Below are 12,350 nucleotides of genomic sequence, written 5' to 3' on the forward strand. Positions count from 1 at the left end.
AGTCTCGCTCTGTCACCAGGTGCCAGGCTGGAGTACAGTGGCGCAATCTTGGCTCACTGCAACCTCTGCCTCCCAGGTTCAAGCAATTCTCCTGCCTCAGCCTCCTGAGTAGCTGGGACAACAGACGCTTGCCACCACGCCCAGCTAATTTTTATATTTTAGTAGAGACGGGGTTTCACTATGTTGGCCAGGATGGTCTCGATCTCCTGACCTTGTAATCCACCCACCTCGGCCTCCCAAGTGCTGGGATTACAGGTGTGTCTATGTTTTTTTTAAAAAACAAAGTATGCAGAAGTGGAAGATTCTTGAAATTTGTAATTTTGCAAAAGAAACTGATCTATACTACAATGTACTTCTACGTTAAGTTGAACAAGAAAATAAAGTCTTAAATTCTGAAGAGAAAAAAAAGCAGCATATAATCCTCAACAGTATAAAAATAAAAAGAAATCCATACTTGGATACATTACAGTGATACTAAAGAAAACCCAAGTCAAGGAGATAAAAAAATCTTAATAGCAGCAGAGGGAAAAAAAAAAAAAAAAGTACCAGTCACCTTCAAAAAAGGAACAGATTGACAGCTGACCTCTCAGCAGAAATAATGTAAGCCTAAGGACAGTGAAATGATGTATGTTCAATGTACTAAAATAACTGCCAAACTAAAATTCTATACACAACAAAAATATCATACCGGAATTACAAAATAGCAGACAACAGCTAAAAAGAGCTTACCAACAGCCGATCCTCCCTTAAAGAAAATCTGAAGGATGTATTCCAGAGAGAAGTATTCTCAGATAGAAATTGTGAGATACAAGAAGGAAAAAACAGCAAAAATAGAATAAATGTAAACCACCAAATAAAGAACAGCAATCTCCATTAAATAATAACACAACAGAAGTGCCATATAGTTTGGCTGGGGGTGAGGTAATTATCAAGGAAGGTTTTGCTGAGAGTGACAGAAGTCAGTGTGGCTGGAGGGGAAGAGAAGAATGAGGCGGGACTGAAGAATTAGGTTATATAGGTCATATATAATTACATAGCGCTTCGTGAGTCATGCAAGGGGGCACTGTTGTGGGGTTATAAGCAGGGAGATAATTTTAAATGGTCATTCTGGGTACCATAAGGATGAAGCAGGGCAAAAGTGGATAGAGGGTTTCAAGTTAGGTTGCTTTTTTTCTTTTGTGGTTGCAATTGAGAGACGATGATAGTTTAGATTACAGAGGACCAATGGAAACGGAAGGTGGTAGTTGGACGCAAGAGGCATTTAAGAAATAGAGTTGGCCAGACGCGGTGGCTCACACTTGTAATCCCAGCACTTTGGGAGGCTAAGGCAGGCAGATCATGAGGTCAAGAGATTGAGACCATCCTGGCCAACACAGTGAAACCCCATCTCTACTAAAAATATAGAAAAATTAGCTGGGCATGGTGGTGTGCACCTGTAGTCCCAGCTACTCGGGAGGCTGTGACAGGAAATCACTTGAACCTGGGAGGCAGAGGTTGCAATGAGCCAAGATCACGCCACTGCACTTCAGCGTGGTGACAGATTGATACTCCATCTCAAAAAAAAAAAAAAAACACGGCGAAGAAATCGAGTTGACAGGCTTTAGGAAACATTGGATGTGAGACTCTGCAGAGGGAGAAACCAAGAAAGACACTGCTGCAGACTGAACGTTTATGTCCACCCAAAATTCCTATTTTGAAACCTAATCCCCAATGCGATGGTATTCAGAGGCAAAGCCTTTGGGAGGGGATTAGATCATGAAAGCTGAGCCTTCATGAATGGCATTAGTATCTTTATAAAGGAGACCCCAGAGAGCTCCCTCACCCTTTTCACTATGTAAAGACAAAGCAAGAAGACAGCCATCTATGAATCAGAACATGTGCCCTCACTCGACACCAAATCTAGTGGTGCCTTAATTCCCAGCCCCCAGAACTGTAAGAAACAAATTTCTGTTGTTGATAAACCACCCAGTGTTTGGTATTTTGCTATAACAGCCCAAATGGACAAGACAGACACCTTAATGGTTTGCATTACTGCCTAGATGGGGTGCCAGTCACTTAGACCTGCAATAAAGGCAGATAGCAGAAGTAGGAGACAATGTTGGGAGATCCTATTTTACACTTATTACACTTATTTAGCTTGATATGACTTTAAGACACTCAAGCAGAAATGATGAAGAACTGGTTAAATACTTAGACCTGGAATTCAGAGAAACCCAAGCTAAAGATATAAATTCAAGAGTCAACTTCACAGAAATGACACTTGAAGCCATGGGCATAGCAACAATCACCAGAAGAGGACTTAGGACTGAACCTCAAGAATTCTAACATCCTGAAGTGTTGAGAAGCTGGAGCTCTGCAGTCAGTCAGGTTGCCTGACATTGGATCCTGGCTCTACTAACCGCAGGCTGTTTTGCCTGAGTACCACTGGCATCCTCTGTAAAACAGTTAGTGGTTGTTATGAGGATTATATGCGATAATACATGGAGAGCACCTAGCATGGCATCTGTCTCATGGTAACAGCTCCTAAGCTTAGCTCTATTCATAATATGACAGGAAAGGAGAGGACAGACTAGGAAAGGAGACAAAGCAGCAGCCAGAGAGAAAAAAGAAGACCAGGCAGAACAGTGAATGTCTTCAGGAAGAGTCAGTAGTGCTGATGTTGCAGATAGGTCAAAAAGATGAGGACTGATAAATGTCCTCTAAACCCAGGGACCTTAGAGAAACTCTGTTAGAGGGATAGGGGTGCAGATGCCAGAATGGAGTTGGGGGAGAAAATGGAGACAGCAAGTATAGAAGCCACATCTGGGAGTTGGACTAACAAAGGGAGAATGAAAATATCAATAGGTTCCTACGGAGAAGGGGAAGGAGGGCCAAGATGAGGCTGTTACTCAAGAAAGAGGCTCCAACAGGTATCTCCCACTGTTCTCCTGTGGAACGGCTGACTCAGCAGACCATGAGTTCCTCATTCCCAGCCCTGTTCACACAGACACTGGATGACCATTTGTTAAGACAGGTGAACAGAGAGGCTGATGACTTGCAGACCTATGATTCAGGGAACGGACTCGTGAGACACAGGGACCAGGAGTGGGTTCAGGAAGAGTCAGCTGGTGTTGATGAATTGCAGAGAAAGGTGGCATTGGGCAAATAAATCAGCCTTGCTTGGCTCACGTAGTACTCAGGGAAAATGTATAGAACTGAAATAATTAGTGTTTTGTGACTATAATTTTTGAACTTCTAGATGTGCATTTGTGTTAACCTGACAAGGTACAGGATGAGATGCTATAAAAAGTGGATTCCAATTTCATGCATGGGTAAAATCCCCACTCTCTAAATCCACAACACTGATGTAAGTACACAGAAGGGAGAAAAAAAATCGTAAACTATCCATACATTGATGACTATAAAGGAAAAGGACAGGAGAGATACATGTCTAATTTCCAAATGATGGAGTCCAAAAAAGAAAGAAAGAAAGGAAGGGAAAGGGAAAAAAAAGAGTAAACATGAAAATAAGTGGTAAAAACCTCAAAAGGACCAATACCAAAACATTAGCCAGGGTCATCCTTGAATGAAAAGAATATAGGTGATTCTTATTTTCTTCATTTTGATTAGCTGCATTTCTATATTTCTCTAAATTTCTCATCTTGTTTTCCTCTTTGCCCAGTTCCTAATACAGACACTTAAAGGAAGATAACACATTTCTTAATCTACCATACAACGGTATGCTAGGATAGCAGTTGCCATGTTTAACCTTTTAAATTCTGATTTTCATTAAAAAATCTAGAGACAACAGATGACAGAGAGGATGTGGAGAAAGAGGAACTTTTACACTGTTGGTGGGAGTGTAAATTAGCTCAATCATTGTGGAAGACAGTGTGGCGATTCCTTAAGGACCTAGAAATAGAAATTCCATTTGACCCAGCAACCCCATTACTGGGTATATATCCAAAGGATTATAAATCATTCTACTATAAGAACACATGCACGTGAATGTTCATTGCAGCACTGTTTACAATAGCAAAGACCTAGAACCAACCCAAATGCCCATCGATGATAGACTGGACAGGGAAAATGTGGCACATATACACCATGGAATATTATGCAGCCATAAAAAACGATGAGTTCGTGTCCTTTGTAGGGACATGGATGAACCTGAAAACCATCATTCTCAGCAAACTGACACAAGAGCAGAAAATTAAACACTGCATGTTCTCAGTCATAGGCGGGTGTTGAACAATGAGAACACATGGACACAGGGAGGGGAGCACTACACACTGGGGTCTGTTTGGGGGAAACAGGGGAGGGACGGGGGGGTGGGGAGTTGGGAAGAGATAGCATGGGGAGAAATGCCAGATATAGGTGAAGGGGAGGAAGGCAGCAAATCACACTGCCATGTGTGTACCTATGCAAATATCTTGCATGTTCTTCAAAATGTACCCCAAAACCTAAAATGCAATTAAAAAAAGAAAAAAGAATTCTGATTTTAATTGCTAGTGCAATGCTTGCCCTCTAAGAATTCATTCTCTAGTGTCTTTGAGTATAAATATTACCATTAAAAGTTCACCTAAGAAGCAATTTAATTTTTTAAAAGAAAAAACATGTCCTTACCCAAATCAACACATTTTTGAAAAATGACAAGATAAATTATTAACATAAGCACTGTCCAGTTAAAGCATATATCAATACTGTAACATTAAAAGTCATCTACTATTAACTAAATAATCAACTTTTTTTTTCTTCTTGACATCCGATTTTGGGAGATGAATCAACTTTTAAATGCATCTATCCTGTATGATGTCTAGCTCAACCCATGTCCTTTTTATAGAACCAAACAATATGATTCCTGGATCAATAGTTACAGAACACAACTATATTTGTAGCACTAACTGTGGGGGGAGGGGGTGGGCAGCAAGAGATCAAAACAGTTCTAGATTCAAAAATGGGGAAAAATAAGTCTTTTAATGTTTAACGCTCTTTAAAAGTCATATTATATTAATATCTCAGATAATCTGATGAACCTCACCTTTTGGTCTTACCCCTAGTTTACACATCCATGCACTACACATATGCTTTTATCTACTCATTCCCTTAACTCAAAATTTTACAGATACATTCTCTGCCTCTAAAAACTTGCCCATCACTTTAACATTTCACTAAATCCTCCTTCTTTTGGGAAATACTTTTCATATTCGTCCAAAAAAATGTGACAATATTACCTTTTTTCCCTTTTGGACAATGTTGTCTCTAAAATAGTCCCTACCAGGTAGGAATGGGTTTGACTGCAGGCAACAGAAAATTGTGTTTAAATCTGTGGTTAAACCACAGGGATATGTATGATTTCGCTGAACTAAAAGTCCACAGGTAGGTGGTTCCAGGGTTCCTTCCGGGAATGGATGGTGTCATCGGGACCCAGACACTTCCAGACTCCCATGCCATCATCCTTAGCATGCCTGGTGCCTCACTGGCTGCTGCCACACCAGATGTCACATCCTCACGCTGTGCTTAAATGCAAGCATCAACGGTATGGCAAAAGGTGTTCTCTCGGAAGGTTCTGTCCTTTATCTGGAGAAGCAGCAGCTCCAGAAATGTTACAGTCCTGTAGGCCAAAACTGAATCACATGGCCACTCCTAGTCACAGGGAAGGATGTGAAAGTATTTCCCTTTTCACTTTCTAGTCAAACTCAATCTCATTTGTAGGAATTAAATGAAATAGTGCCCTATTGATCAATATCCCTATTGCATCTATCCAATTATCTTCACCCCCACCACTCCCCCATCAAATGACACCACTGTACTACAGGCTTCAGAGTATCCCACCTGAAGTCTTCCAACAGTTCCTAACTGGTTCCCTGATTGCCCCATTTTGTCACTTCTACCATCCACTCTGATTTATTTATTTATTTAAGACAGGGTCTTTCTTTGTTGCCCAGGCTGGAGTGCAGTGGTGCAGTCATAGCTCACTGCAGCCTGGAACTCCTGGGCCCAAGTGATCCTTCCGCCTCACCTCCCAAGCAGCTGGGACTACAGGTGCACACCACCACACCTAGCTAATTTCTTGTATTTTTTGTAGAGACTGGGGTTTCACCACGTTGCACAGGCAGGTCTCAAATACCTAGGCTCAAGCAATCCTTCTACCTCAGCCTCCCAAAGTGCTGGGATTACAGACATGAGCTACTGTGCCTGCCCCATTCATTCTTTACACACCGTTGCTCGACATTTAACTGGGAATCTTACCATGTTACTCCTCTTCAGTGGATTGTGGTCCCTAATGGTTTGGCCACACCCACCTCTCCAGCTTCAGCTCCCTCTCCTCACTCAGATCACCTGCTCTTTGCCTCTCAAGAAACCTCAATTTCTTCACACCTCCAAGTTGTTGCCCATGCTACTTCCTCCATCTGAAATGCTCACCTGTTCTGCATCTCCCCTTAAATGTCCTCCCAGTATGCAAGGGTTCATAAGATGTTGTCATTAAGTTCGAAGTGGTTGAATAATCTTTTTTTAAATTTCAGCAGTTAATAGAGGTTTATTTATTAGTAAAACATTGACCCTTTTGTTAAAATCACACTTGAGGAGCCAATTGGCAGAACCTATTTTCTTTTCCAAAATTTTTTGTTCTTTCACCCATATGCTCAACAAACAATGTAAAAACCCAGCTCCATAGCTTCCTACTGGTGATGATGCCTCAGACAAGAGCATTCCTCCATGATTCAATGTCATCTGTAAAGTAATGGCACTATGATACATTGTCCCATTCTCCCCTCAAAGTTGGTGGCCTGCCTTTATTCAATCCTGGTGCTGTGATGGAATGTTTATGTTCTAAAATTAATCCCAAGAAATATATAAAAATGCATGACTTTCAAATACCCTGTGCTGTGCATATTATAAAAATTCAAAGAATCCCAAACTAAAAAGTAAATCATATATTCATATTTTTATCTTTCACAAATTGAAATATTCTATAAAAATTTTTCTACTAATTCTATATTGCAAATTACTTGAGTTAGGCAATATGTCTTTCACTATTTTTTTTTTTTTAAGACAGTCTCTCACTCTGTCGCCCAGGCTGGAGTGCAGTGGCAGGATCACGGCTCACCGCAACCTCCGCCTCCCAGGTTCAAGTGATTCTCATGTCCCAGCCTCCCCAGTAGCTGAACTACTCAAAAAAACCTCAATTTCTTTACACCTCCAAGTTGTTCCACATGCTACTTCCTCTATCTGAAATGCTCACCCATTCTGCATCTCAGCTAATCTCTCCTCAGCTGGGACTACTCAAGAAACCACCACCACCACGCACCACCACGTGCACCACCACGCCCGCCTAATGTTTGTTTTCTTGCTTTTTTTCCCTAGTAGAGACAGGGTTTTGTCATATTGACCAGGCTGGTCTCAAACGACTGGCCTCATGTGATCCCCCCCACTGCCCCCACCAAAGTGCTAGGGTTACAGGCTTAAGCCATCTCGTCCCACTGTCTTTCACTGCTTTTATACTGCAAAGAGTTTTCACAACAAAGATGCTCAGTTGCTCCATACCCAGTCCTTCTGAGGAGTTATGCTTGTATATGACATCCTCACTGAGTCATGTTAATTAAAAGTCCCAGGCTGGCAGGCTGTGGTGGTTAAAACCGTGGAAGCTAGAGGCAGACCTCCTGGGTTCCAACCCTGCTCTGCCACGTACCAGACAGGCAACCCTGAGCAACCATTTAACTTTCTCGTGCGAGGATTTCCTCGCCTGTCGAGTGAGTATAATATAATAATACCTACCTCCCAGGGTTGCTGTGAGAAGTAAGAGACAATCCACAGAAGGCGTCTGTAACGGCGCCTGGCTGGCACACAGCGAACTTGTCAATAACGTTACAGCCTTTCAACTAAGGGCACCTGAAACTCGCAAACATTTTGCCCAGGTGTGGATTCGCTCCCGTGAGTTACAAAACTTGGGATCCCCGGACCCGCAAGAGGGAAAAGAAATCGGGGATGAGGCCAAGGGAAAGCTGCTGGGGCAACTTTTACCCAGCGGAGCCCAGCTACAGTCTTGGCCTCCCGGTCTCAGGTCTCCCCCGTTTCATTTCGAGGAGCCGATCCGGGGAGCGGCGCGGCACAGCTTTTCTCCAATCAAACACCTCAAGGCTGGCGCCACGTCTGCGACCTGATCCAATCTCCTCCCCCGGAGGGCGGGAACGCGAAGTTCCTACCTGCACCTGTGGCAGCGGTGACCGCCTCCTGGGTTATTTTTTTTTCTCTCCCCCACCTGCCCCAGGGTTCTGGTTTCCCGAATCAGTTGGCGAATAACGAGCAGGTAGGCAGATGTCTTTTTCGCATTCCTACCAACGCGTAGGCAAGTTCGATGAGCCAGAGTGAACAGCCAGGGTCCCATCTCTCAGCTGACTCCCAGGCGGTGCTAGCAGGGAAGAGGGACGCGCCGGAGAATGAAACACCACTAGCTGGGAAAGCCGGCCTGGACCTTCACCGGGGGCAGCAAGTCTGGCAGCCCATCGCCGCCGCCCCCTCCGACCAGAACAGACAACGCTGCGAGCCCCGGGCTTCCGCCGCAGCGCGCAGAAATTGGAGGTGCCAGAGGAGACGAGCAGCAGCACTTGATTTAGCTGGGCTGCAGGCATTCCGACCCGCACACTTTCCAGAAGCCTGATCTCTCCAAGTCCGAGCCCAGGGAGGGACTCGAGCCCCGGCTTCCAGGTTGACCCTAGCGCGCCCCCTTCGTGCTCTCGGCCGCGTTTACCGCGCAGGGCCTCTAGGTCGTGTGAAGTCCAAGCAGGTGAGCTACTGGGGGTGGTTCTGCGTCCGCTGAGACAAGGCCTGGCGCCGGGGGTCACCCCGGGGTGCTGCCCGGTGCCTCCCAGGTCCCCGCCTCCCTGCGCGCTAAGAGAGGCTGCAAACCACTGACGCTCCAGGACTGCGTTTTCTGTGCTTTTGCGTAATTTGCCATCTTTTCCTTGCGCAATTCGTACAAAGCCCTTCCGCGCTCACAAAGTTAATTGTGAAGAAGAAAATGCAGGTCAGAGGCCAGAAAGCAGCATCAGGACACCCAACCACCATTGCTACTAAATGACTTGGAGATAGGGGTTGCTTTTCCGATCTGCAAAGTAGGAGGGAATGGGATGTTCGCAGACGCAGTACGTAATTGTGCCTGAGGGTGTGGGTGCCTTTTGTACCGAAGGAACTTTTGAGCGTTTTTTTTTTTCTTGTATTGTTTTCCAGTCGGTGCCGGAGAGTGTCCTCAGGGCATCCTGGGGAGGAGCGGGTGCCGCTGTTTCGGGGCGCAGCCCAGGCCGCTCCGCTGCCTCGCCGCCTCCCCGCCTCCCGTAGGCGATCAGACTTCCTCTCCCTGGCGGTTCCGGGAGGAGAACCTCCTACAACAAACACCGCCGAAGTTTCCCTCGCCAGCGCGTTCGCCAATCCCAGGAGCGCCCGGCGCGTGGGCTGGGAAGGAGCCGAGCGGAAACCTGGAAGTGAGCCGCGGCGCAGGCGAATCCTGCGCGTTGCTGGTGGCAGCGCCCAAGAGACCCCGCACGGAAAGTGGGCTGAGAGTCTCGTTTGCAGCACCAGCACCTAAGAGCTCAGAAGGGGCCTTGCGCTCCGCAGGGGGTGGGGGTGTCTTAGAAGCTCGGGGAAGAAGCTCATTGTTGCGGAGTTTCTGGTTGCGTTTTTTTCTCCTTGAGAGGAGGGAAATGCACAAGGAAAAAAAGAGAAGCCTTTAATTTGTAACTGAAATTCTCCAGAGTTCAGAGTTGTGTCATACAGACTAGGTGCATATTTTTAATACAAAACTAAGGGAAGAGGCCATTTGATACTTGGCTTCATCTCAACCGTCTGCCGGTGGTGACTTCAAAAAGACGCAAGATTGGGCTCTGGGTAACAAAATGAAGAATTAGGATGGCGGTTTTCAAGGGAAGTTAAGTCTAGACATGCTTCTTTGAAAGTCACAAGGCAGAAGTGGTTAAAAGCAGAATTTAAATGATGCAAAACAAAAATATCAAAAGCTTGTTCTTCTCTCCTACTGGAATATAAATTCTCCGAAGTATCTCATCGAAAAGGCTGCTGAGATGAAAGTCTATGGGGACAAATCTTGGAGGGAAGTTTCGTGACTGTTTGCCATAGACTAATTAAGCCTCACTGTTCATCTGTAGAGAGGACGTACTTGGTTCCCAGCGCCCTCCTCCCAGGTGCACATCCAAAGGGAGGCCACTCTGGGGCGAATGGGTCACCTTTGGGCGTCCATCTACAGTCAAGCAGTGTGGACAGAGCGGGTCATTTTCCCTCTAGACGGGTTGATCCAGATGGCCGGGAACGTTCCCTAGTTCCCCCCAATCCCCTCCCCGCGCACGCTGACCACTGCACTGCACTTCCCCTGAAGGCAAGGCGAAGGTTGAAACCAAAGAGTTCAAGGCTCAGCCTGGAGACCAGGTGGTGGCGCCCTGGAAGACACCTTCGCCAGCACCCTCTGGGGCGCAGTGGAGCCTACTGTGGGCTTCGTGGCTCGGGGGTTGGGTCACTCCAACCCCAGCCGATCCGGTGCCAGACGGAGCACAAGGGAGGAAATGGGACCCGGGGACACGTGACTTCAACCCAGTAACCAAGTTTTGTTTCCTTCCCCCAGTACAGGCCGCTCCCTGGGCACCCACCCAGCAGCCCACCTGGGACAAGCCGGAGAAGGGGCGGAGTGAACTGCGGAGACCACGTGGAGAGACTGGCCGCTTTGGCCCTTCCATCCGGGTGCCCGGAGCCCCTAGGCCCTCCGGCCATGGCTGACAGCAGCGGTGCGGGCAGCTCCGGCCCCTGGTGGAAATCGCTCACGAACAGCAGGAAGAAAAGCAAGGAAGCCGCGGTGGGAATGCAGCCTCCGGCCCAGCCTGCTCCCGGGGAGCCCACGCCACCTGCGCCGCCCAGCCCGGACTGGACCAGCAGCTCCCGGGAGAACCAGCACCCCAATCTCCTTGGGGGCACCGGCGAGCCCCCCAGGCCAGACAAGTTGTACGGGGACAAATCCGGCAACAGCCGCCGCAATTTGAAGATCTCGCGCTCCGGCCGCTTTAAAGAGAAGAGGAAAGTGCGTGCCACACTGCTCCCAGAGGGGGGCAGGTCCCCGGAGGAGGCGGGTTTCCCTGGTGACCCCCACGAAGACAAGCAATAGCCTCAGTAGCCTGCGCGCTCCAGGACTGTCTCTTTACCCAGCACTACCCCTAAACCCCCAGTTTCAAACCCGAGACTTCAGGCCTGCCCTCTTACATGTTGTCTAATTCTACCAAATTCAGAATATTCACACAATGCCTTCATTTTATTTTTCTGGAAATTGAAGTGTCAATTGGGTTTTCAATATTTCATGACTCAAGGATGCATTAAATATTTATTTGTGGTAAGAGAAGATACCTGCCGCTGAGGAGGTTGGCATAACTTTTTTCAAAAAGCTATTCTGGGGCCCTGGCCCCTAGGTCATGCTGTAGCCTCTCAAATGAGGAAGGTGGCTGTTATTTAGGACTGGAAAGCAAATCACAGTGCTATTTTTAATGCCTGAGAAATGCCCTTTAGGGGTACCTCCTTAGACTTACACCTTAAGTGAAGGAGTGGGGGAGGAAGAAGCATTCTTAGTAGAAGCATTTTAAAGTAAGGCAGGATTGCTTTTAATGTTAAACTATAAAACTGTACTGCCTATTTTAGTGTGGACTATTAAAACCGTTGCACTGTAAGACTTAAGGTGACTTTTGTATTTTTCCCATTCCAAGACTGAAACCCATCATACTTAGCAGGCATGCAAAGTCCGAGCTGACAGAGTTAATCATTTGCCATACAACATAGCAGTGACTGTTGGAAAGCTGCAGGGAAGAGAACATTTCTGGAAAGCAGCAACACCCGGACTGGAACCCGTTAGCCAGATATCCCTATTTATCAGCCATATTTGAGGAAGGGAAAGAGGTACCAATTCATTATTTCTAAATTCACCTTTTACTTCAGTGCATTTTCATAGACTATAGTAAGTTACAATGCTAGTAATATATCCTTTTCATATCCATTGTTAAACTTACCAATAATTGTCTAAAATTAAAAAAACAGAAAGGACTGAACTCAGTTTGTGCAGCTAAAGAGGTAGAAGGCTTTCTCACACTTTGCTTTAAAAGCTTATTTCTTTAAAGTATGCATGTATCTAGTTTCAGACCCTTTAGATCTACCAACCTGAAGATTCTTAACAAAAATGTTTGCTTTATTATGAACTTCAAGAAAAAGAGTAAAATACCATTTACTTTGAGAAAATTACAAGAGTTATTGTAGTTGTTAAGAGGCCCTGGGATCTTTTCCCACCACAATTCAGTTTATTTGTAAACACCCAGAAATGCATGGCAGGG

The 12,350-nt window shown here is 45.9% G+C and overlaps 1 protein-coding gene across 4 annotated transcripts; it reads left to right on the plus strand.

Annotated features, from left to right (window-relative positions):
* The first annotated feature begins 8,194 nt into the window (after window positions 1-8,194).
* On the plus strand, window positions 8,195-11,696 carry PRR15 (proline rich 15). Of its 4 annotated transcripts, none has more exons than XM_017527079.2 (2): window positions 8,195-8,767; window positions 10,610-11,696. In XM_017527079.2, exon 2 carries the CDS (start codon window positions 10,754-10,756, stop codon window positions 11,141-11,143), a length of 390 nt encoding a protein of 129 aa, XP_017382568.1. In that variant the 5' UTR covers window positions 8,195-8,767; window positions 10,610-10,753; the 3' UTR covers window positions 11,144-11,696. The 4 variants fall into 4 exon arrangements, with proteins under 4 accessions (XP_017382568.1, XP_017382567.1, XP_037593864.1 ...); XM_017527078.2 differs by having other exon boundaries at window positions 8,219-8,767; window positions 10,615-11,696; XM_037737936.1 differs by lacking the exon at window positions 8,195-8,767 and adding an exon at window positions 9,237-9,461.
* The last annotated feature ends 654 nt before the right edge of the window (window positions 11,697-12,350 follow it).

This window comes from Cebus imitator, unplaced genomic scaffold, assembly GCF_001604975.1.
Source record: "Cebus imitator isolate Cc_AM_T3 unplaced genomic scaffold, Cebus_imitator-1.0 Scaffold45, whole genome shotgun sequence".
In the NCBI taxonomy this organism is placed as follows: Eukaryota; Metazoa; Chordata; class Mammalia; order Primates; family Cebidae; genus Cebus; species Cebus imitator.

Excerpts from the sequence above, each read along its gene's own strand:
- PRR15 (XM_017527079.2), top strand. The coding sequence starts at position 10,754 with ATGGCTGACAGCAGCGGTGCGGGCAGCTCCGGCCCCTGGTGGAAATCG.